Source organism: Crocuta crocuta, unplaced genomic scaffold (assembly GCF_008692635.1).
Source record: "Crocuta crocuta isolate KB4526 unplaced genomic scaffold, BGI_CrCroc_1.0 scaffold559, whole genome shotgun sequence".
NCBI classification, from domain to species: Eukaryota; Metazoa; Chordata; class Mammalia; order Carnivora; family Hyaenidae; genus Crocuta; species Crocuta crocuta.
Genome location: NW_027529454.1, coordinates 120,488 through 147,417, shown reverse-complemented (window position 1 = coordinate 147,417; position 26,930 = coordinate 120,488). Strand labels below are relative to the sequence as shown.

The 26,930-nt window shown below is 37.1% G+C and overlaps 2 protein-coding genes across 2 annotated transcripts in view; one reads left to right on the top strand and one right to left on the bottom strand.

Moving 5' to 3' along the window:
- PRKAA2 (protein kinase AMP-activated catalytic subunit alpha 2) overlaps nt 1–8,471 on the top strand; it is a 47,667-nt gene extending 39,196 nt beyond the window's left edge. The window contains exon 8 of the mRNA XM_077760766.1: nt 728–8,471. Within this exon, the coding sequence (XP_077616892.1) occupies nt 728–966 (239 nt within the window). The 3' untranslated portion in view covers nt 967–8,471. The remainder of the gene's footprint in view (nt 1–727) is intronic.
- A 3,087-nt stretch (nt 8,472–11,558) lies between these two features.
- Nucleotides 11,559–26,930, bottom strand: part of FYB2 (FYN binding protein 2) — a 121,070-nt gene continuing 105,698 nt past the window's right edge. Inside the window, 5 exon segments of the mRNA XM_077760769.1 lie at nt 11,559–11,978; nt 12,204–12,237; nt 12,343–12,499; nt 15,558–15,639; nt 17,853–17,939. Of these exon segments, the coding sequence (XP_077616895.1) occupies nt 11,957–11,978; nt 12,204–12,237; nt 12,343–12,499; nt 15,558–15,639; nt 17,853–17,939 (382 nt within the window). The 3' untranslated portion in view covers nt 11,559–11,956.

Here is a 26,930-nt window from a genome sequence, read left to right as displayed (position 1 = left end):
TCATGAACCAAATGGGTTTGTTCAGTTCAGAGGCCCAAGTGGGATAAAAACAGTAAACCACGGCCAGGTGTTAGATAAGAGTAGAACTGAGGTCAGAGTTGGGGAGGTTGTTTTCAATACAATAGTTAAATTTTATTCTTGAACCACCACCACCAATAGCCGTATTTATATAGTCCCTGACCATCATCATCAGAATTACCCAGCATTCATATTAAAATGCAGATACTTGGGAACTACCCCTAGATCTACTAGATCAGAATCTCTAGAGGTGAGAGCTGGGAAATTGTAAGTCTTCATTTTTAACAAGATTTTCCTTGTCCCTCCTCCGGGCAGTCACAGTGTGCACTGAATGTTCAGAACCACTGTATGATGGCAACTTTTTTTTTTTTAGTGGTACCTTTTGTTGATATGCTGCAGGAAAATAATCCTCCAAGGATGTGCTTTCTTCCTATGGGATATCAATTTGATTACAAGGCTGATGCCAAATACTATATGACAGAAGGATTTGGGGTGACATTTTGACTGTGTCAGTGTCATGATTGATTAGTGATGTCTTTTATGATTGTGGGAGGAAAGCCACCCCTGCTCCCCAGACTCTGAAACATGACACCCACTAAGTTGAGCTTGTTCACATTTGCTTACTTACTGTTTTGAATGTGGCATCTTCATGGAAGGGCTCAGACAATTACACCTTTCATGTAATTTGTTCTTCTTTGGTTCTTTTCAGATGAAGTGGTGGAGCAGAGGTCTGGTTCCTCAACACCTCAGCGTTCCTGTTCTGCAGCTGGCTTACATAGACCCAGATCGAGTTTTGATTCTGTAACAGCAGAGAGTCATTCACTCTCTGGCTCTCTTTCTGGCTCCTTGACAGGAAGCACACTGTCTTCAGTGTCACCTCGCCTAGGCAGCCACACCATGGATTTTTTTGAAATGTGTGCCAGTCTGATCACTACTTTAGCCCGTTGATGTTGCTCTAGTTTGTCTTTCTGTTATTGCACTGTGAAAATCAGATATATTCTTGAAATTATTATTTTATTTATGGATATCACATACTCTGGAATACTGATTGAGAGTCATGAATATTTCCAAGGGACACTCAATGCCATTGAATTACTGAAAACAAAAAAAGTCTGACATTTTATTTACCTGTAGACATCTGTAATTCTATTTGCCTATGATAAATTCATAGGCAGTACCTTTAATAAGTTAACGTCGGTGAAGATTATTGTTAATTTAAAATTGTGAGTTCGCTATAGATGATTAATACACTCTCACTGGTGAACCATCTCATCAAAGGATAGTTTGGCAATACCTTTTTGCTTTACTATTTAATGTAGGTAAATCCAGTTTACTTCCTAAAAAGTTCAGCAGGCTTTAAGTTGTGGTTACGCACCTGTTCTCTTGCACAAGAGGATTAAAAAAAATAATACGGCAGTTAGTAAGATAGTATTTAAATGTTAAAATCTTAAAGGCTTGTCCTCCAAATTTCAGAAACTAAGTTCTTCTGGAAGCTTTAGTTTTTGCAAATACTGCCTAGTGTTTTAACAGAAGGGCTGTGGTCCTGAAACAGGTAACTGGTTTTTCCAGGTTCTTTAAAAACAGCTGTAATCAGCTAGAGGCTTTGAGAGTTCCTTGAATAATATATTTATCTTAAGAGCCTTCAATGTTCTACTCAGTATTGGGACATCTAGAATTGCAACAACTTTTGTGTTTTTCATAAACGTTATCACTTTTTTAAAAAATTTAACATCATTTTAAAACATGCCTTCAGAAGTACTTTCCTCAGATTATTTTTGGCTCTATTTATTTTTGTATTTCACCAAGCATGATAAAATAGCTAAATGAAACAAAACAAAATATCAACAGTCCCTTAAGAGAGAACTCTTACCTTTGACTTAATGTATGTGGTGGTGGAGAGTTCTGTGTCTGCCCTGTTGTATCCCACACTGCTCATTCTTCATCTGAAGTTCAAATTTGTTAACAGCAGCCGGTCTCCTCCCCAACCTTCCTACCACCATTGTCTTTGTTGTTTGATTCTTAGTGGCTGACGGACTTAGCTTTTACAGCTTTTCTGGGTCCCTTTCTTTGTTCTGTATCTTGGTTCTTGCCCCCCAGTTTGAAACCATTGTTCTGGTCCTAAGGGCTTTTGTGTAGTTCCAAAGCTTAATAGGCTCTGACCTTCACTGTTGAGGCTGTTAGGGTAGGGAAGCCTGAAACATTAAAAAAAACAAACAAACAAAAAACCAAACCCTCTCTTGAATAAATATGTGTTGTTTACATATATACATATATGTATTCAGACACCAGTGCTTTTAAAGGAAAACCAAACAGGTTCTTTGTTTTGCCTTGTGCAGGTTTTATTTTTTAAAGATTAAAAAGAAACCTATATACAGCAGAGTAGATAATAGCTCATTGCTTATATTGTTTTAGTGAAAGTATTTAATTTTTAAATTATGTGTAATTTATCTAATTTGTATTTATCTATTCCTTTGTTTAATATGTTGTAATTAACACTCTCATTCACCTGAGTTACCCTAGGAAAGATTAAGCTCTTGAAAACAGGTTTCTCTTTGCCAAAAATGATGTTTTCTATCAAGAAACAAATGAAAATGTTAGGCTAAGTTTCTCTTGTGTTTATGGAAGATAAGCATGTCTGTCTTTAAGTAGTTTTGAGTCAGGAGTTTGCAGTGTGTCACATCATATTGGTTTATAGAACTTTTTAAAAATGGTGTTAAGAACTTTTAAATCTGACTTAAATTGAAAGGAATCTTTGCTTGCCAGTTTAGGAAAGAGGGGTTTACATTAAACTGTTTTAAATTTAAGCCTTTGAAAGGCTGCCATCTAGTGGCAACAAAGGGTACTTTTTGTAGTTTTTATAGGGAAAGCAGTCCTGCTGTTATTAGTCTGACGTGCATTATGCATAGGGCATAATTTTGGCCTCCCCAAATGTGTAAATACCTCTTTTGGGAAAAACAGGGCCACCTCATAACATTTGCTTGATTATGAATGGGATGACCTTAGAAATGAGGAATTAATCTGATGAGTCCTAGCCCCAGTGACAAAATCCCTAAGAATTTTGAAGGTGGAGAAACAGCAGCAAGGACTACAGTGGCATTTTAGCTTTGTAAGTCAGATATTAAAAACTTAGTCATATCAAAATTATTTTATATGGATGTTTATCACGTTTATTGAGAATTAAAAATATTTGCTATTTTCTCATTCTTGCCAGTATTTGTGAATACCTACACTTTGATGGTTACCTGTTGAATTTGAGGAGAACCAGGATTGCAGTTTTGATTCCTGTATGCTCAAGTTTTTAAAGTACAGCTACTCTGTGACTCTAGAAGGCGTAGTAAATTGCTTTGTATAGAGAAGATTTCAGGAGGCTCAGTCCAGCCCAATAGGGGCTAGAACACTGTCCTGGGAAGCTCTTGTTGCTAATAAGCAGGAAGAGGGAAAGAATCAATTGCTCAATTCCCACATTTCAGTCTTGTAAGCTGGTTAATTGTAGATGTGGTATGTGGTAGTTAGATCTGGGTGGGGAGAATTTCCAGTTAAGATTCTGGAGGAGAGCTTCTATTATTAGGTTATAAAGACTTAATCACATCATGGAAATGGACTCCATGTGGTTCTGCAGTAGCACTCTGAAAGTGTTTCCCTTGAGATGCTCTGCTGAAAAACGAGCCCATTGAGCAAGTTTGGAAAATGTCACAGGCCACTCTCCTGCCTGAGGATGGCAATGGATTATGAGCATTAAGACTTTGAAACGTCCTTCAGTGAAAAAAAAAAATACCATTTAACTTTAACCCTGCTTTGCCCAAAGAAATATAACTATCTTTTAAACTTAATATCCCATGGGAAAAGGCAATTTTGAAAAATACTTTGTCCCAGGTTGCTAAAATTAGAGTAGTTAAGAATAGAATTAAGATATCTTTTTCTCATCAGTTGGAGAGAATATGGTTCAAAATCAGAAAAAATTCATGTTATTTAACCTGTGGACAAAATCATTGAGCAAATGCTGGACTACATAGAATTTTGTATGTGTGCGATGTGTTTCATAGCACCTTGATCTTCTTAATCAGGTTGTGGTATTGTTTAGGAGCAAAATTTCTTCTGTGCTGTGTTGAACGGATAGCTAAAAAACCTTAAGATTATTTGTAAAAAAAAGGCCTACGAGACTAGTGACTGTTGATGACCCTGTGGGCAGTGAGTTCATGACCTTGATTCTCCCTTTCAAAATGTGTAGTCAGTGAACATTCTCTAAATGCTTTTATATAGGACACCATATTTAGATCTAATTCCTGATATCTTTAAATGTAGGAATCAGATAACATCTTTCATTGAATAGGGAAATAGGCAAACTATTTCAAATGGGTTTTTGTTTTGAACAACAAACTTTTGAAATACTTTTGTAATCTCAAGTGTTCACATTCCTTAATACTAGTCCTCTGTAAGAAAAATCTAGGAGCCTAAATTAATCAGAAGTAATGGTATTTCTGTGTCAGGGAATTGGGTTTATGTAGTCCAGACAATTCTCCATTTTCTGCAAATAGGGTTCCCATAACAGTTACATAATTGTGGGCTTGCTTTTTCTTATTCTCTAGCCAGTTTGTACTCAGGGAACATAAATTGGTTTTTTATGTTAGATGAGACGTAATTGAGAAAATAATCATAGAAAATGGTTACAGGTATTTTGACTATTTGAATTCATTACTTCTACTGTGCAGTTTACTCAGTTAAGCACTGTACAGATAAGCACTGTATCTTCCATTTATAAAATATGGATAAATGGATAAAATATAAAAAGCGTAGACCGTGCCTACCACAGACACTGTATCGTTGTCTATTCACTGGTTACGAATTTAAATCCTGGTAATGGCTGTGAAACCTCAATATCTAAATGCTAAACATCTTCACAGTTTTGTCCATCTTTGTTTTTAAAGATCTCCACCTTTTCAGTCTGGTATTACTTTACCTGGTCATTCTGTGACTTTTTAAATAGGGAATGTAACTTAATAATTCTCAGAGGCTCTATTAGGGACTCTGGATAAGGGATATGTGCAATCTGTTAGTAAGTCACACCTATGTTGGGCCTCAGTCTGTAACCTCTAAAGTGGGAGGAATAGACTAAAAGGCCTCTGAGGTACCTTTGAGCTTTAAAGTTCTGTCTTTGCCTTTTTTTATGTGATTTGTGTTAGTGTTCACTTTTTATATATTCAGAGATTTTCTAGTGTGAATGTTCTGTATTTGTTCGGTGAGGTATTTTAAAGGCAAATACTTGAAAAAATTTTAATACAGCTGCCCTCTGGAATACAAATGGCAAAAATCATCCAGAAAACCAAACATGTTAAAACATCATGTGTACCTAGCGTAGGCAAAATAGTACTAATTTGAAGTGTGGGAAGTGTTTGGTACATTTTTATAGTGACTTTTAGATTCTGAGACCTTGTCTATTAACTTATTTATTAATACCTTACAGCAACCTTGTGAGGTAACCATTTTCCAGATGAGGAAGCAGGACCACAGAGCTCTTCACAAAGCTTTAATGCCATACAAGTTTTGAGTGATGATCACTGCTGTTTCTTTGCCACTTACCTCCAGGGGAGAACAGTCTGACTCACTGAAACATCTGAGTAGCCGAGTCATAGATAAATACAGATCTATATTGCTTTCGAGTCTTAGAGTGACATAAAATAGTCTTAATTGAATATTTCTTAAATTATTTGAACTGGTTGATTGTACTAATACAATTACCTGAAGTATTTATGATTAGCATATTGATATTTTAAAATACTTCTGAGTTATTGAGGGTGCTTCCAAAACACTGAAGAAACTTTTAGGCATGAATCTTTAATTTTATTTAGAGGATTCTTGTAGCACAATCTTTATAAAAAGTAAAAGTAGCTCCAGCCCCTAACTTAAATTATCATAGGTTTTGACTGTTATCTGAATTAGGCTTACCTAAATTTCATATACAGATTGATAATTTTTCATTTTGTATGTGTATTTAGGTGATAAACACTATTTTCATAGAGGCTGTTTATATTCACAAACTACCTAATTATTGGCTTGATATTCTCCCAAATCTTAACAAAACTTTGAAACGTAATTTGTTTGATGAGCTTTAAAAATGATAGATTCCTTAAGCAAGTTGCTGGCATCCTTACTAGCTGTTCCACATATAATCATGATGCATTTGATGCCAGTGAACAGAAAGAGCATAAAGACCAGCAGCACTCACAGTCTAGACTGGGTTGAGCTTTAATTAAACTTTTCAGCCATAACCTGATAAAAATCAGGCTGGATCTCGAAGTTAGCAAGCAGACCGTGGGCTGGTATTAACGTGAGAGCCAGTGTCCCTGTTTACTGCCAGCCTTGTACAGCAGTGCCAGTTTGCAGCCGTGACTGCGATGTGACTTTCGGTAATAATTGTTTATGTCTAAAGCAGTTTAGATCTTAGGGAAGTAGCTTATGATTATTTGGACAAGCAAGGTAGGTAAATTTCAGTTACATTTAAAGTGCAATTAAGGAAACCCTAGAGTAGTATGCTCTTTCCAGGACAAAAGCTTAAGTATTTGTAGAATATTCTAGCGTGGAAATTTTTCTGAACGTAAATAGAATCTTGAGGAGGTTCGTACGTTTGTTTCAAGGTTAACTACCATGTATTGATTTAGAATTTCAAGGAGGAATAGGAATGTTCTATCCAAGGAGAACTGCATAATTTTTTGCTGCTAATGTCAGCACTTATTTCTCATAGCAAAGATCCCTTTTCGGTTAGTTTTGTTAAAAAGAAAGGCCATCCTTCTAGATAACATTTTCCTGAATGGAGAAAGAAAGAGATCCATTGTTGTAAACAAAAACACCTTAATTGTGCCTTCTCAAATTAGTGGAATAGTAATAATTGGTCAAAAATTTGAACTATCTTTTTTCTAATTCCTCTCCTTTTTCCTTAGATCTGCCGTCCACAAATGGTTACTTTGTTTGCTTTTGCCTGTTTGTGGCCAGGCCTTACCCTATTCCTGTCAGAAGCTGTTCGCTGGATGTATTTTTCTATTCCTTTCACGTTGCTTCACTTTTTAAGTCACTTTGGCAAAACTTTGGCTACTTTCTCCTGTTTTTAAACTGAAGAGCAATCTTTATATTTCAGCCCTTTAAAGTGTTTGTAAAGGCAAGAAATAATGCAGAGCAAAGAACAAAAATCTAATATGGAATCTGATTCTCAGTTTGGTTGAGTTTTCTCATCTACACAATGTGGACAATAACCTACCTCACAGACGTGTGAGAAACTGAAGGCCCTCGCTTCAATACAGGGTTTATCACCCTATTTAAGGTAAATCCCTTCTTCTTCTTTTTTTTTTTTAATAGAGATCTTTGATACTGATAGGATGAGTATCTTGATTTTAGGTAAGTCTTATGTGGTAAGAAAAAAATGTTTAGGACCACAGTTTCACAAATTCTGGTATTTTAAGTGACTTAAAACTTCTTGAAAATATCAAATATTCAAATATTGAACTTGTCTTTTGTGGCAACAGATATTCAGAACTTCTTAAAATGTTGGCTGACTCTGCCTTAATGTACCAAAATACAGCTTTCTTTCAAGACTGTTCACAAATATGTATGGTTGTATAATGATTTGTGTGTTTAATGTAAAATTGTTAGAGAACTGTGAACTCTCAGCATAGTAATCTAAATAATGTTTTAAGAATTCCTGTGTTCTTTGTCATGTATGCTGAAATATACAGTGAGTTTTGAGTGCAACAAATAAAACTGAAAGTTGACAGCCATTAGGTTGTGACCATGACAATCAAGAAAATACAAGATTGGCTCTTATTCAAAAAAAATTTAAAGAGTATCCTGTATTCATTCTTTTTTAGCCTATCCTTGATAAAGAAAAAGAAAAATCCCATTGACACATTCACCTGTTGAAGCACTTGGTAACATATTTAAAAATCTTTTTAAAACTGTTGGAAGTTGGGATCATTTTTTTATGACTTTAGGAAGAAGGAAAAAAAAAGCCCTGACTTTGAGTGTTTTTGTGTTTTATTAACTATAGATTCAAATTTCAGTTTTGTTTGTTAGGTATTTTTGGTGGGTGTGAAATGATCAGTGACAAGGCTCTGTCTTCCAGTAACCACGTGGTGAAGCTGTCCTCTTGAACTACACACCAGTTCATAGTTCTGGATGCTCCCTGATTCGTATTTGCACTGTGCGTCCTCACAGGTAACAAACACAAGAGAGAAAAGCAGCCTGATTGCTTATAAGCTTTTTTCACAAAATCAAATTAAAGTCTCTGGTTAATGTGAAAGCTATTTTTGTTTCTGCTCCGTCATTAAGCTAATATTGTACACATCAGTTAATAGTTATAGAGAGAGCTGTTGAAGGAAAAGATTGCCATGATTTCATAACCACTTTTTGTTGTACATTGTAGTTTCTAACTTTAGCCACTGTATTTTCAATTGATGTCATGACAGATTGCTACAAACCAGTGACTTAACACGAATTTGTTATCTTACAGTTTTGTAAGTCAGAAGTTTGGTGTTGCTTCTTCAGGTCACACATGGCTGTGCTACAAGGTCACACAAGCACTGGTAGGGTTGAACTCTGGGGAATCATCTGTTTCAAGGCTGCTTCAGATTGTTGGCAGAATTTAGGTGCATGATGCTGTGGGACTACAGTCCCATTTCTTGGGTGCCTGTTGGCTAGCGATCGTTTGCAGCTTCCAGAGGCCACCATTGCTCATTGGTCTGTGGCTCCCTTCATCTTCAAGGCCAGCAATGGGGCTGGGGTGGCCGGGGGAAGGATCATGCTCTGAATATCTCCTGATTTCCTCTTCTTAAGGGCCCCTATGATGAGAAGTGAGCTCACCTGGATAATCTATTTTAAGGTCAACTGGCTAGCGACCTTAATTTCATCTGTAAAGCCTCTTTTGCCAAGTCACATATTTACAGGAATGACACTAGGGCATACAAATGACAGAGGAAAAAAAAATCTGCTAACCACAGCCATAGAATAGGAAGGGAAAGGACCTCAGTGTAAAAACAATAGAATTCTACACTAAAGGCTGTGTAGGATAGAGAATGAACAATGTAGACGTGAGCCTATGTACTTACAATGGTCGCCATTCATACTTATCTAAATGCACTATCTGAAAAATACTGTATGGCAATCTGCAACCTTAAAATGTTTTTCTTTTGCTTCCTCAATTGTAGGAGTATGGATGCTTATTGTAGGAAGTTTAAAGAGGGTGAAAAAGTAATATCCGTACTCTTTTGTCCCCAAAGAAGGGCTTCTTAGGAATTTGTTATTACGTATTCATTTTATTCCCTGCTTTGTGTTCTCTCCCTTAGAATCTATGTTTTAAAAGTTCTGAAGACGCGTGGGAGAGGGCTTGCTCAGGAGAAAGCTATGTCCTCTTGGAAAAGAGAGCGTTTCACAGAGGAACCCTAAAGGAGGAAGGGAAGGGCTTGTTGGGGCAGACTTCTAGGTGGCTGGCGGCCTGTCCTGTCCATGAATTTGAGTGTGCCAGGGTTAGCCTCCTTTAAGGTAAAGTACTTTGGGATGCTGTTGTCTTTTTATAAAAAATTTCTGTTGAGGTTTTATGCTAGGTTAGGGCTTCTAGGAGACAGAGGGCATCTGCTTTGATATCACTGAAGTGTTAGTTACAGTGTTTAAACCTCGTAGATCAATAATGAGGTACTTATTTTGAAGGGTAAGATTTAAAGAATGGGAGAAGTGTGGCTGAAATTTGTGAACAAGATGCATAATATTGATTATGGACAGAAGCAGTAATTAGGTACTAGCTTATATTAGAATAATGGTTTATATTTCAGAATCACAGAAAATACTCCGTTTACTTATAACGTCCCAGCCATTCTTTCCAGTCTTGTTTTTGACATTTAAATCTTACTTTTGTTTCTAACATCTTCCAACCACAGAAAAGGCCAGGTATTAAAGTAATTATTATACAGTATTGTATACTAAGAATTTTAGGACACTTTTACTTATATTATTGTATTAACATAACAGCCTAATAACACTGTGAAGTAGGTTGAGTGTTGTTTAGTTTTGAGAGTATGTGAGCCAGGGAGGGACAGGGAGACATGGAGACAGAGTAGCCTGGTTTTCCTGATGAAAGTGAGGCTCAGAGCTGAGAGTTTCTGACTCCTCTGTACAGGATTGTTGCAGGAGAGGTATCTGCTCAGCCTGTCTCTCACTCACCTCCTTGCCCACAGGCCAAACTTAGCCTCATCTTCTACGGTGTGCGAGAGGGCTGTGCTTGCCTCTCATGGAGTAGCAGATGCAATTCAGGGGGATCCAAGCAGAAATAGATTACCAGTCTCATTTCACTTATTGAGCCCTTTATTTCTGCTGTTCTTCCTTATCTCTGTGTTAAGGGTCTCACTGATAGCCTCCCCCTTCTCTCAAGGCCCATGAGTATCCTTGTGATCATTACTTTAAATTCTCCATCAGGCAGGTTACTACTTGTATCTGTTTTGCTTAGATTTCCAGCTGTGCCGGTCTTGTTCTTTCTTCTGTCCAAGTCTCTGTGCCTATTTCTGGGTTAGGAAAGTCAGCGATGTGTCCTCTTCTTGAGGTTACTAGCTTTGTGAAGAAGGGGTCCTCTAGTGCCCTGCAGTGGTGTGTTCCCAGGACCTGGCACTTCCAGGAGGGTCACCAGCGTGTGCTTGAGCTGCTTTATCCTTCAGGCCAGTAGTCTGCAGTGGCTCTTTGCTGTTGTGGTACGTTTTAACTAAGTGTGTTCTGGCACTGCTGCCACTGGCTCCAAGGCTGCTCAAAACTCTCCTGAGTCCTGCAGGTGGCCCTACCTATTGTAGGGGCCACGATCCATCTCTCCCAAGCCGTGTCTCTGGCACTCTGCACCTTCTCCACCCTTATTTGGGGACTTTGTTCTGCCAGTCTCCAGATTTGTTTCTGGGGTTTTAGGATGTTTGATACTTACCCAGTTGCATTCACGGGATGAGGCAAGCTGAGAGTCTTCCTACCCTGCCACCGATTCCCCTATGAATACTTTTTATGCTTGGCCTTTCTTGGTGACTGCCATTTGGAACATGATAAAAGAACCTGGATGCTTAAAAAAATAGTTTCACAGTATAAAGCATTAGGCCTGGGACAAATTCCATTACATCCTTGAAGGCTAGACTCAGCCTGTATAAACAACGGAGCAAAATTGTTCAGTTTTTCAGGGCTGAAGAAGCCACTTAGAACAGCTGTATGCCTACACAGACTTTAACTCATGGACAGGCAGTGCACACCATGTAAAAACACAGTTATTTACAGCTCCATGTTTTTTCCCCCTCTTTAATTCTATTTGAATAGGTATTCAGGCATAGAATTATTTTTCTTCCTTTTGATGGCAGGATGTTTTAAGCTGACAGCACATATGTATTTAACTGTGTAAAATATATTTAGGCTCTTCCTTTGGGAATGAATTGCTTTTTAGCATTCTAGTCCCAAAATAAGCCAATATTAAACAGCATTTGTCTGATTTTGTTGACAAAGCAGAAGGACACTTGATTTTTTTGAAAGACTGAGCCATAATTACACTTTATATCTTAAATCTGAGCACTTAAAAGACCTTGGTTACACTATTTACTTTTTTCAGAATTAAATTACACACAGTTTAAATGCACAACATCTAGGAATTATCAACACTTGTATACTAATATTAGGAGCAAACTAACCATCTGCACAGCTGCCTACGTGCCATCAGGCATGGTTTCTCACTTTGGCTAGGGCTCATTAAGTAAGTGCTCACATGCTAACACAGACATTGAAAGATAACCATTTAGGAGTAAAACCAACATCTAAATGTGGAGGATTTGTTTTTCTCTTCTCCGATTGCACAGATCCCACCATCCCACTCAGCGTGTGAACTGAAACAGGCGAGGCAGGACTAAGATCTCAGACTAGTCCTTACTGGTGCAGCTTGATCTTCCTAAGGTGACCAGCCTTGATGCCTGAGAAGACAGAAAGGGAGTGGTAGATTTCCCACCCAGTTTGGGATTCTTATGCTCTGTAGAGAAGTTTGATAACCGGAAACACAACAATCAAGTCTCTTGGAAAGTAATTCTTAAAACTTTTCTTGAATTTAAATAAATTTGGTAGTCTTTCCTTGAGATAACATACACAGTCTCTTAAGTATTTAGGATTCATGATTTATAGTATAAAATCAAACCACTTACTTGAAATCTAGATGTTCAAGAGGTACATATCCATCTATAGAAACAGAAATCACTGTTACTAATCTCAAAGTTATAGAATGCTTTGAGATTTTTCTCAGACAGTGACTGAAATTTTTTGGGTGATAAGCCATTAACTTACATTTGCCTTTGGAATTGCGACAGATCACTAGATTTTCTTCAGTGGTGTCAATGACTTGCAGTTCTTCTCCCGGGGTTATTGGCAAATCAAACGTTCCATTTCTTGAGTTCCTGGAACACGCCACTGCTGTGTTAATGACGGTAATCTCCTTATCATACTGAAACAAGAAATTACTGATGAGACTGTGTGCATCGTTTTTATTCTAACAAAATTAATGGAGGACATAATCAAGAGGCTAGATATTAAATAACATCTAAGGGAATAGGAAAATATAATAGTAAAATGCCACAATCTTACATTTTTTTCAAAGTGTTTTCACACCTGTTACCTAATTGTACTAGAATGAATTCTGGTGGATGAGAGGTCTTAACATGGGTGTAAAGAAATATCATGGATATATGTTAAAGTTACCACCAAACTCAGGAGTGGATAAGCTTAAGAAAATTAGAGGGAAAGAGAAAAATCTGTGTCGTGCTTTAGAGTTTATAATGTTCTAATATACCTTGCTTTACTAGGTGCCAGTCTTTCTACCCTTCCTCTCTGGGCTTATATATAAAGTACTAGGAATGGGGAGTGGGGATCAATTCCCACTCTCCTTCTGTGGTCAAAAAACAGGCATTTGTGAAAAAAACTGATGAGAAAACTCAATTTCTGACCTTCCTCCCTGATTTCTAGGCCATTGTTCACTATGAATACAGTGATTCCTTAACACAAAAATCTGATCAGTTCACTTTCCTTTCTGTGAAGTCGTAAAGATTCTTCAGTGCTTTCACAATAAGATCCACCTTTCTCAGCATAACATTCAGGGTCCTTTGCAGACTATCATTTCTCATGCTTCCATTTCTGTCAAGCCACATCAAGCTATGATCCTGAATATACCATGTACCTTTTATGTTTGCAGGCCATTCGCTGTTCATACAGTTTTCTCTGCCTGAAATATCTTTTTCTCTTAACCACTTCACATGAAGACTTTTATGACTGCCATGTGTAATTTTCTGTTTAATTGTACCACTTTGTATATACTCCTATTACAGCATTTAATAAACATACTGTCTTATAAAATGGAACAGTTTTATTCATCTTTGTACCCTCAGTGCATAACACAGATGAGGCACTAATCTTCTGTGATTTGAGCTGAATAAAAATAACTGAAATGGCACATAGTTTTTCTAATGATATAAGAAAACCCACCACAGGTAATAAGGAATAGAATCATACGCATCAGACGATGGGAATTTCAGTCCCATCTAAGACAGTGACAAGTATAGTTAGAAAAGTACTAGATGGAATATGGGGTCTTTCCAACAAACAATTGTTAGAAACAACTTTTTTGGGGCACCTGGGTGGCTCAGTCGGTTAAGCGTCCGACTTCGGCTCAGGTCATGATCTCACGGTTCATGGATTCAAGCCCTGCGTTTCGTTCTGTGCCGACAGCCAGCTCAGAGCCTGGAGCCTGTTTCTGTGTCTCCCTCTCTCTCTGACCCTCCCCTGCTCACGCTCGCTCTCTCTCTCAGAAATTAAAAAAATATTTAGAAACTTTTTAAAACTAGTAGTATCACAGTTGCAGTAATTTCATATCAGTTTCTAGGTATAGTAACTAAGCAGCTTTGGTCCAAAGCAGGAGTTATTGGGGCACCTGGGTGGCTCAGTCAGTTGAGCATGGCAACTCTTGATTTTGCCTCGGTTCCCGGGAGTGAGCCCTGAGTCAGGCTCCACACTGAGCGTGAAGTCTGCTTAAGATTCCTTCTCTCTCCCCTGCTCTTCCCCTATTTTCCAGTCACACCGACTCTCTAAATAAAGAAATTTAAAAAGCAGGAGTTACTATGAGGAATTCACGTATATTCTTTTTTTTTTTTTTTAAATCCAGTCCAAAAACATTTTTGGACATTTACAAAGGTAATTTTATTCTGTTCTACAGATGAATATAACTCTGTCCTCCAAGAGCTCATAGTTTAGTGAACACATAATTGCAATAATATAAGCTCAAATACAGAGGTATACAGAGGAAGAGTGATTTCCTTAATCTGCAAGTGTGGGTCAGTCTTCCTGGAGGAGAGGAGATGACTGAAAGCTGATAAATGAACAAGAGCTGGTCAGATGGCAGAAAGTAACGAGAACATACCAGACCGTTGGAAAAGAACAAGTAAATGCCGATAGGAGGGGAATAGTAGGGCTTGAGGACAGAACTATGCATAGTTTGTTGCCAAAGCATGAAGTACCAGGTAAAGAATGGCAGGAAATAAAATCAGAAAGACCAGCAAAAGTCATGACATGAAGAGCTTTACATGCCATGTCAAGAAGCCTAATCTCGGGGCGCCTGGGTGGCTTAGTCAGTTAAGCGTCCGACTTTCGCTCAGGTCATGATCTTGTGGTTCGTGGGTTCGAGCCCCGCGTCGGGCTCTGTGCTGACTGCCAGCTCAGAGCCTGGAGCCTGTTTCAGTCTGTGACTCCCTCTCTCTCTGACCCTCCCCTGCTCACGCTGTCTCTCTCTCTCTCCTAGAAATAAAACAACATTAAAAAAAAAATTAAAAAAAAAAGAAGCCTAATCTCTATCTATTTGGTAATGGGGATCATTTCTGAGCAGGATGCACACATTCTCTTTCTCGGTCCAGTATCTGGGACCTGGGAGGTTATTCAATATTTCTTAACTTAATAAACTCTCATGTTGACAGTATATGGTATCAGAAGGGAGGTCCATTTGAACCTTGGAATTAAGGGAATACTCCATGGATTCTTAATGACAGAAGTCATCATGGAGCTTCAGATACTGCTTCCTTCATTCACCCATTTAGCTATTCATTTATACATCTCATCAGTTATTCACCGAACACTGTGTATCCAGATATGTTAGGACCTGGGAAACAAAGAATGAGACAAAATCTCTCCTTCAGCGAGGACTCCAGTTTAGTTCAGAATGTACACGGAGACACAGGCTATATTATAACTGACCAGTATTACAACAGATATGCGTATAAAAGGCAGAGTGGGTGACATTTGAACAGAGCCTTAAAGAGTAACTCAGGAGTTTCTCCAGGCAGAGAAGCTAGAATGTACAAAGGCATGACCATATAGAAATGTATCAGGAAATAGCAGTATCAGTTGTTTAGTGATGGATATCGATCCCAGAGGCAAGAGTGCAACTCTTGTAGAATCTTTAACAATATTAAAGGCTAGGAATTTCCACTTTAAATTCTTACCTTCAGAGGTGAACATACCTCAAATTTTTCTCTAAAACGTTTTTCTTCTTTTTCCATCCTGATCTTTTCTAAGTTTTGCTTCTTTGTTCTAAAGAAATTTCTAGGAGAAAGGTAGCAAGACAAATGCAGATAGGGTTAAATGTACCATAATAAACTCTTTAAGTTTCCAAATCTATAAACTCATTCTGCTTCAGGATAAATTCAGGTATAATTCTGTGTGTATCTGTTTATATAAAGTCATATATAGTTCTATATATGTATGTGTGTATAGAAATATATATATATATATTTCCACTTAGAGCAGAGTTTCAGAACAACTGAACAGGGTATTACCAATTACTTTTTCCTTATAACTAAAAAGTTGTAGTTTGTGGATACCAAGATAATTTAGACTAAAATCAACAATTTAACAAGAAACTTCTCTAAATCAGACTTCAAAGTATAGTCAACTTGTTTACAAAAATCATAAATTTATGTGTTTCTATCAGAGAACTGTCCTATTTGCAGAATTGTTCTGGAGAAGAAGCGAATTAAGAAAATAAAGCAAATTGCCACAAAATATGTACATAAAAGAGGATAGATAACCCTACAGCAGAGACTGATTACACCCTTCACTCCTCCCATTTCCTCTTTCCTGCTCTTCGTGTGGGTGGGAATTGGTGCTGCTTTTTAGTGGTTTAGTATATTTATTGGCAGAAGGAAAAAAAATCAGGTAGGTCATATTAGTTTTATTCAGAAATGTCTCCTTTATCTGTTTCATTCTGTCCCAAGATTACAGCCACTGCCACATTTCATTTGCCTGAAATGCCATTTTTTTTTTACCTTTCCTTCCTCAAATCTTTCTGCATACCGATCTCTAGAGTCATCTTTCTAAAATTTAATTGATCATGTCATCTTTTGTTTAAAATCTTTGATCTGTCTCTATTGCCCATAAGATAAAGTCAAATTCCTTAGTGTGGTACACAGGGCATTTTCTAATCAGGTCCCAATCTACATTTTCCATACACACACACATGTGCACACACCAAGTCTCCACCTTGGAACATCTTGGAAGGTGGGCTATTTCTATGCCTTTATAGCTGGGTTATCCTTCCTCAACTTCTCTGAGAACTTGTCATCTTTAATTCAGAAAGATAATAAAAAAGAGAATAATAAAAGGGTTGAACTAATGCAGAAAACATTTCTTACTGGTAGAAAAGTTATGGTAGAAATAAAGGACCTAGAAATTGATACATCAATCTGTAGGAATATGGTAGCCCTAATAGCTGCAATATAAAATTTACTCAGTTGAAAATAAAAGTAAACTATAATATCAACGCTTGTAAGAAATAAAGAAGCACCAGAAAATTGTTTCCTGGAAAGACTTATGTGTACATTAAAATACTAAACATCTTTGGGAGGGGTGTCAACAATTTCACTGATATTTTCTCTCTTGGAATTCTGTTTTGCTATGGTAAGTAAAAGTATGAAGTTGAGGTGGAGAGATGTTTTTTCTAGTCTCTGAATACATTTTTTGAACTTGGGAAAAGTTACATAAAGCCCAAACCCAAAGATGGCCATTTTATGCCATCCCTCTGAGTTTAAATTTGGTGGAGACAGATGCCTGCTTTCTTTTGGGATGCTCTTACAGTACTTTTCTAGACAGGTTTCCCAGAGCAGACAAACCACACAGTGTTTCCAGCTCAGTGACTAGGCAAGGGTTTCCCCAAGACATCGATTAAAGTGCCCTTGAGAAGACCAGAGCACAGATCATACAGTAACTGTCTGGGACAGTAAAAACATCACCTCCTCCAACAGCCAACTCTGGGAATTCAAATCACATGAATGATGGTTAGATCTGGAGTTAAAATATACTTTTTAAACTATATTTCTAACACTGGAGTAATCATAGCTAGAATTGTGTTTTAGGGAAATTAATCTTGTTATGTGATCACAGTTTCTCAAAGTTTCAGTTCAAACTGGTATATTATTTAAGTTCCATCTATAGAGGAAAAGTTTTTGCAGCCTAAAAGAAGGTGAAGTTTTTTCTTCATTTGATAAAGGCTAGCTTGAAATCTTTCCTTACTCCCTATCCACCAAAAGTATGGACAATGATGATGAAAATAAATGTGTGTGGCACTTTACATTTTCATATTCTTTCTCTCTCTTAATCTTCTCAACTATACATACTAAAATATAGGTGCTATTATTCTCATGTTATAGATGAGAAACCTGAAAATCAAATTATTTAATAACTTGCCTAAGGTCACACAGCTAGTAAGAGGTATAAATTTCAGCAGATAAACTGTAATGTAAATGCGCCTCTGTACCTACCTTTCAGATTCTTCAGCACCTTTTTTCTCTTTCTTTTCCTTTGCCATCAAAAATTTGGGCTTCCAGGTTTTTAGTTTATCTTCATTTCTGAGGAGAAAAATATTTTGAGCAAGTAGATAAAGACTGAACTAAAACATATATGGAAATGTCGGCACTTTTTGGACAACTATGCTTACAAAAAATTTAAAATGTCATCTAGAAGTATATTTGGATAATCTGTGTCAAGGCCACATTGTGAATATCTGAAGCTTTGCAAGCTATATACCATCTCTATGGTAACTAGTAAACTCTGCCGTTGTGACTGTATTTACCAAAACAGGTAGCCGGCTGTTTTGGCCTACAGGCCATAGTTTGCTCATCTCTGATGTGAGGTGATCCAAATTTGAAACCAGAAGCAAGAGATCAACCTGCTTATAATCACATTTCCCTTTCTGAGCCTCAGTTTCTTTGCCTTTAAAACGTGACTAATATTAATCATTACCGTGAGACAAGACTAATCTAACTAGTGTTTAACATTAGTAGAAAGGGATGCAGGGAAAAGCCAGGGAAGATGGTGGAGTAGGAAGACCCTAAGCTCACCTGGTCCCATGGATACAAGCAGGTAATGTCCACATCAGTGTAAAAAAACCATAAAATGATCTGAAACTGACAAAACAGATTCTCTACAGCTAAATGGAAAGAAGAGACCATACTGAAGAGGCTCAGAAGGGCAGAGTCTCTGTAGGAAGCTAAACAGACCCTCAGGACTGTACACAGGAGGGAGGGATGCTGCAGGCAAGGAGCAAGGAAAGAAACAGACACCCCAGGCATGGGGAAGATGAACCCACCCCACCCCTGGCCCAAAACATTTAGCTTTGAAATCTTGAGGGCCAAATTTCATGAGTTCTTACATTCAGTTAGGCTTAACACCTGTAACTTTAAAATAATCAGGGGGATCAACTCTGGGAGAACCAAGAGGGCTAGAGGAAGTGGTGTCCTTTTCCTTAAAGAGATAGCACAGCAAATAGCTCCAAGGAAATACAGCATAGAAGCAGCAGTTTAAAAAACAGCTGGGGTGTAAGGGAAACATAATTGTTTACTAATCTCGGAACATGTGCTGAATGGACAGGGATCTTCTTCAGGAGCAAAGGAGCAGGTGGTCACCATTTCCTCTACTCCCCCCAGACTTGACATCTATGGGAACCAGTGCTGTGAACACTACTTTGCTAACACCAATTGCCCCATCCCCACACACTTCTGTGGATCTGCCCCCTACAACCAGGCCTGTGAGTTTGTAGGTCCCCTCTCACAGCACACAGGGCAGATTGCTGGCACCACACCCACCCCTGCCTTGTTCTGTTGACCTGTATCTCCAATATGCACTTGGTTAGAGCCTATCCAAAGCAGTACCACAAGCCTGACAGTGTGTAAGCAGACCCAACAGGGCCCAGCACACTGCAAAGTGACTCCTGCTCCAAGAGGGGAAAATAATCCTACACACCAGTCAGACTGTGGCTGGGGGCACACATCTGGTATGATTGCAGGCCCTGTCCACCAGCAAGCTTCTCAGGACAACACAGGGAAACTATACTGCAGTTTAGTACTATTGCATCTCTAGCAAATGCCTGGTCTGAGTCAACTCAAACCCAAGGCAGCCCCAGTCTGGCCTAATAACAGAGGGACCAAACCTTGCCTACAATAGGTAGAGAGCCATTGCAGATGACTGGACTTAAGACAAATGCACCTCAGCCACAGCAGCAAGGCTCATGCAACACAAAAAAGAGAGACCCCAGCAGCACCAGGTTCTGGTGAACAGGGAACACTACCCTGTAGGGGGCACTGTAGGGCCCCTTCTTCATAAAGCCACTACTTTCCAAAGCAGGAGATGGGCCTAACTTTTGTAACACAAAGTAACAGACACGTAGAGTTAGACAAAAGGAGACAGGAACGTGTCCCAAATGAAAGCACAGGACAAAACCAGTAACAGATCTAAGCAAAATGGAAATAAGTAGTATGCTTGGTAGAGAATTTAAAGTAATGGTCATAAAGATATTGGACTTGAGAAAAGAGTGGAGGACCCCAGTGAGACCCTCAACAAAGAGATAGAAAACATAAAATGAACCAATCAGAGATGAAGAACTCAATAACTGAAATTAAAAATATATTACATGGAATAAAGGGTAGGCTAGAGGAAGCAATGTAACTGATCAGAGACCTGGAAGACAAAGTAATGGGAAGCAATCAAGCTGAACAGGAGACAGGGGAAAAAATAAAGAGACTTAGGGAACTTAGTAACAGATCAAGTGCGTTAACGTTCACTTCATTGGGATCCTAGAAGGAGAAGAGAAGGAAGAAGGGGCAGAAAATTTACTTGAAGAAAGAATAGCTGGAAGTTTCCTGAAGATAGGGAAGGAAACACATTCAGATCCAGAAAGCACAGAAAATTTCCAACAAAATCAAACCAATGAGGTCCACAACAAGGCACACAGCAATTAAAATGGCAAAAAAGAGTGATGAGAGAACTTTAAAAGCAGCAAGAGAAAAGAAAACAGTTACATAGAAGGGACACTCCATTAGGCTATCAGCTGATTTTTTAGCAGAAACCTGGCAGGCCAGAAAGGAGTGAGATGATACATTCAAAGTACTGAAAGAAAAAACCCTGCAGCCAAGAATACTACTATATCTAGCAAGGCTAGAATTCAGAATAGAAGAAGAAATCAAGAATTTCCCAGACAATAAAAGGTAAAGGAATTAATGATCATTAAACCAACCCTATAAAAAATACTAAAGGGGATTCTTTGAATGGAAAGGAAAGACCATAAGTAGGAGTAAGAAAAGTAGGAAGCACAAAAGTAGTTAAAATGAGTATATCTATAAAAATCAGTCAAGAGATTCACAAAATAAAAGGATGTGAAATATGATACCATATACATAAAATGGGAGGGAGTAATGAATGGGTTCAAACTTAAGCAACCATCAACAAAGTATAGACTGCTGTATGCAAAAGATAATTATATATAAACAAAATGGTAACCACAAATAAAAAACTAGTAATAGACAAAGAATAAAGGAAATGAATCCAAGTATGTCACTAAATAAAGCCAGCAAACTTTGGGAGAAGAGAGCAAGAGAATGAACAGAGTAAAACTGCAAAAACAACCACAAAACAAATAACAAAATGGCAATAAATACATAGCTATCAAAAATTACTTTGAATTTAAATGGACTAAGCACTCCCATCAAAAGGCACAGGGTGAAAGAATGGATTAAAAAAAAAAAAAAGCAAGACCCATCTATATACTGCCAACAAAAGACCTATTTTAGACCTAAAGACACCTGCAGATTGGTAGTGAAGTGATGGAAAACCATTTATCATGAAAATGGAAGTGAAAAGAAAGCCAGGGTAGCAATGCTTTTATCAGACAAAATAGACTTTAAAACAAAAACTGTAACGAGACAAAGGACACTGTATAATCATAAAGGGATCAAACAAGAAGATAAAACCATTATAAATATTTATGCACCCAACATGATAACACCCAAATACCTAGAGCAGATAATAACAAGTAATTGATAGTAATATTGAATTACTATCAATGGACAGATCATCTAAACAGAAGATCCCTAAGGACACAGTGGCTTTGAATGACACATTGGATCAGATATATCTAAATGATACATTCAGAACATTCCATCCTAAAACAATACACATTCTTTTCAAGTGCACATGGAACATTCTCCAGCACAGATCACATATTAGGCCACAAAACAAGTCTCAACAAATTCAAGAAGATCAAAGTCATAGTATGCACCTTTTCTGATTAAGACACCATGAAACTAGAAAATCAACCACAAGAAAACATCTGGAAAAAATACAAATACATGGAGGTTAAATAACGTGCTAATACACAATGAATGGGTCAACCAAGAAGTCAAAGAGGAAAAAAAAATATATGGAGAGAAATGAAAATGAAAACACAATGGTTCAAAATCTTTGGGATGTAGCAAGAGCTGTTCTAAGAGGGAAGCTTATAGCAACACAGGCCTACCTCAAGAAGCAAGAAAAATCTCACCCGTCAGTCCTCAGTTCTCAGCATACAAGAGTCTCTGATGGGTGTGGGGGGGGAGGAGGGTGATGGGCATGGAGGAGGGCACTTGTGGGGATGAGCACTAGGTGTTATATGGAAACCAACTTGACAATAAACTAAAATTTAAAAAAAGGAAAAGGTTTCCAACTTGAAAAAATAAAAATAAGAAATAAAATTAAAAAAAAAGAAAAATCTCAAATAAGTAACCTCATCTTACACCCAAAGGAGGTAGAAAAAGAACAAAGAAAACCCCAAACTAGTAGAAGGAAGGGAATAATAAATATTAGAGCAGAAATAAACAGTATAGAAAATTTTTTAAAAAGACAGGATCAATGAAACCAGCAGGGGCTTCTTTGAAAAGATCAATGAATTGATAAAGAACATTTAGCTAGACTCCTAAAAGAGAAGACTCAAATAAAATTAGTAATGAAAGAGAAATGACAATGCAGAAATACCAAAGATTATAAGAGAATATTATGAAAAATTATATGCCAATGAATTGGAAAACCTAGAAGAAATGGAAAAAATTTGTAGAAACATATAACCTACCAAAACTTAAGAATAGAAAATTTGAACAAATTAATTACCAGCAAAGAAACTGAATCTGTAATTAAAAAAATAAAAACAAAAACAAAAAACTCAAAACAAAAATCAGAAGCTCAAGACGAGATAGCTTCACAGGTGACTTCTACTAAACATTCAAAGAAGAATTAATATCTATTCTTCTGAAACTATCAAAAAAAAAAAAACCCAGAAGAGTAAAGAAAGCTTCCAAATCCATTCTATGAGGCCAGCATTCCCCTTATTCCAAAACCAAATGAAGATACTACAAAAAAGGGAACTTCAGATCAATATCTCTGATGAAAATAGATGTAAAAGGCCTCAACGAAATATTAGCACACTGAATCAATCCCACAATACATTAAAATTCACTTTTGTACTCTGATCTTACTGAATTCATTTATCAGTTCTAGTCGTTTTTTGATGGAGTGAAATTTATTCCTGGGATGCAAGGATGGTTCAATATTCACAAATCAATCAGCATGGTATGTCACAGCAACAAGAAAAAGGATAAAAGCCATATGATCATTTCAACAATGCAGATAAAACATTTGATAAAGTACAACATCCATGCATGATAAAATCCCTCAACAAAGTAGGTTTAGAAAGAACATACCTCAACACAATAAAGGCCATAAGTGAAAAACCCACAACTGACATCATCCTAACTTATTGGTAAAAAACTGAGAACTTTACGTCTAAGATCAGGAACAAGACACATATATCTGCTCTTACTACTTTTATTTAACAGAATACTGGAAATGTTAGCCATGGCAATCAGAGAAGAAAAAGGAATAAAAAGCATCCAGATTGGTAAGAAAAAAGTAAAACTTTCACTATTTGCAGACGACATGATGCTATATACAGAAAACCCAAAAGATTCCACCAAAAAATGATAAGAACTGATAAATAAACTCAGTAATATCACAGAGCACAAAATCAATATTCCAAAGTCTGTTACATTTCTATGCACTATTAACGAAGCAGCAGAAAGATTAAGAAAGCAATCCCATGTATAACTGCACAAAAAACAAATAGGAATAAACTTAACCAAGGAGATGAAAGACTTGTAATCTCTGACAGAAACAAATGGAAAGATATTCCATGCTCATGGATTGACATAATCAATATTGTATAATGCCCATACTACCCACAGCAATTTAGAAATTTAATGCAATCCTGTCAAAATACCAACAGCAATTTTTCACAGAACTAGAACAATCCTAAAATTTGTATACAACCACAAAGAACCACAAATAGCCTGAGCAATTTTGAAAAGATGAACAAAACTGGAGGTAACACAAGCTCAGATTTCAAAATATACTAACAAAGCTATAGGAATTAAAACAGTAGATGGTGGCACAAAACAGACACATACATCAATGGAACAGAAAATCCAGAAATAAACTCACAATTTTATGGTCAATTAATCTTTGATATGGAATAAAGAATATACAATGGGAAAAAATGTCTTCAACAAATGGTGTTGGGAAAACTGGACAGCTATATGCAAAACAATGAAACTGGACCACTTTCTTATGACACACACAAAAATAAACTCAAAATGGATTAAGGACATAAGTGTAGACCTGAAACTATAAAAGTTCTAGAAGAAAGCACAGGTAGTAATTTCTCAGACATCAGCTGTATCAACATTTTTCTACATCTGTCCCCTGAGGCAAAGGAAATAGAAGGAAAAATAAACTATTGGGACTACATCAAAATAAAAAGCTTCTTTCTGCACAGCCAAGGAAACAAAACTAAAAGGCAGCCTACTGAATGGGAGAAGCTATTTGCAAATGGTGTATCTGATAAAGGATTAGTATCCATAATATATAAAGAACTCCTACATCCCAACATCAAAAAACAAAAAACCTAATCAATCCAAATAAAAATGAGAAGACAGAACAGATGTTTCTCCAAAGAAGACATACTGACACATGAAAAGATGCTCAATCTCACTCACCAGAGGGGAAATGCAGACCAAAACCACCATGAAATACCACCTTACATCTGTTGGAATAGCTAAAATTAAAAACACAAGAAACAACAAGTGTTTGTGAGGTTGTGGATAAAAGGAACCCTCATGTACTGTCACTGGGAATGCAAACTCATGCAGCCACTGTGGAAAACATTATGGAGATTCCTCAAAAAATTAAAAATATAATTGCCATATGATCCAGTAATTCTACTACTGGGTATTTACCCAAAAAAATTAAAAACACTGATTCAAAAAACACAGATGCACCCTATATTTATTGCAGCATTATTTACAACAGCCAAGAGACGGAAGCAGCCCAAGTGTCCATCGATAAATGAATGGATAAAGAAGTGGTATGTAACCACCACAAAAAGTAGTGTGAAAAACATGTATGCACACATGCGTGTGTGCGCGCACACACACACACAGATATACTACTCAGCCATAAAAAGAATGAAATTTTACCATTTGAAATAGCATGGATGGATTTAGAAAGTATGATGCTAAGTCAAATAGGTCAGAGAAAGACAAACACCATATGATTTAACACAGATGTGGAATTTAAGAAACAAATGAACAACAACAACAAAAGACAAAGTGAAAAACAGACTCTTACCTATTAGAGAGCTGAATGTTACCAGAGGAGAGGTGGGTGCATGGGGGGGTGGGTAAGAGAGGTTAAAAGTACACTTACCATGCATGGTAAGCACTAAGTAAGGTATAGAATTGTTGAATCACTATATTACACACATGAAAATAATATAATACTGTATGTTAATTTAAAAAATACTGGAGATTGGGAGGTAGGTGACAGTATAAACAAAGTTGGCCATAAACTGGTAATTTTTAAAGCTGGGTAATGGGTACATGAGGGTTCGTTATAAGATTCTATTTATTTTTCTATGGAATTTTTAGTAATAATTTTTTTTAACAAAGATCATTCAAAGAAAAAGAAAAGGATGCAGGGAGGGGGAGGGTTTCATAGAAGGGACTAAAACTTTTTGAGGACCTATGTGTCAAGTTTTATGCTGGCATTTTACGTGTTAACGAATTTAGTTTTCACAGCAAGCACTGCTACAATTTGGAGTATTTAAAAAATCTGAAGATGTAGAAAGGAGACAAAAAAAGCATAATCTGACCTCTCCAAGACATCTAAGTTTCCTTTAAAACATCTTGCCAAGCACTTTTAAAAACTGAATTGAGATCATACTATATATACAATTTTGCAATCTATTTTTCAATTTTATTATAGTGTAATAAGCACTTCTCTGTGTCATTAGAAATTCTTCAGTATATATTTAGCATATAATGTAAAAAGGTCGTGTTGAGTACTATCGTATACTTGGCAGATTACTATATTTTTCAGTATTTGGGTGGGTGGTTTGAAACATCTTTTTATAAATACTCTTGAGATACACATTTTTATGCATAAATGTTTTTCTTTATGTTTCCTTTTTTTTTTTTTTTTTTTACCAGAGCTTATTACTTGAAGTGGAATTACTGGGTAAAGGGTGTGGGCATTTTGGATACATATTGCCAAGTTATCCTTTCAGAGAGGGCATACCAATTTCTATCCATGCTAGCCATGTGAACATTATGGCCCACTCTTTGTCCTTTTGTCAATTTATTTTAGCTTTTCTAGGGATCTAATTAGCTTAATAAATCTGGCAGGATGAGGATTTGTATTACCGTATAAGAAACTAAGGTTCAGAGAAGAGGATATGCCACAGGTCTCACTGGTGCCATGATGTAGAAGCCATACCAGTGACCTTTTCAAGATCCCCCTCTTCTTCCTTCCCTTGCTAAATCTCTAGGAGACAATTTATTGAACAAAAGCAAATAAAAAGCAGAGGTCTGGAAGATCTAGTGACAATTTAACCTAGAGCTATTTAGGCTTCTCCTCAACCTAATACCTATCTACCAAGGTGTGACAAGAAAACTAGCCAAGTTTTAAGAATTCAGGTTTCAGCACTGGGTGGCTCAGTCAATTAAGCATCCAACTTCAACTCAAGTCATGATCTTGCTGTTTGTGGGTTTGAGCCCTGCGCCAGGCTCTGCAGACAGCTCAGAGCCTGGAGCCTGCTTCAGATCTTGTGTCTCTCTGTCCCTTACCAGCTCGTGCTGTGTCTCTCTTTCTCTCTCAAAAATAAACAAACGTTAAATTTTTTTAAAAAGAAAGAATTCAGGTATTGTCTTCCCTCTCCCTTCTGCTAATTTCCATTAGTGTTCTGTCTGCTACAAATGCCTTTAATAATTAGTTTATGTGAAGCCAAACTACAGAAGATTTACTCTATCACATGAAAAAGATCTTGGTCAGAATTTGATAGGGCTGATTTGGTAAACATCACTTATTCACAAAATATTCCTTGGGTACCTGCCATCATCTAAGTGCTATATTAGGACGCGGATAAGAGAGATGAAGATGTGGTTTCCACTAGAGGACTTCACAGTTTAACAAAATCCACTTAA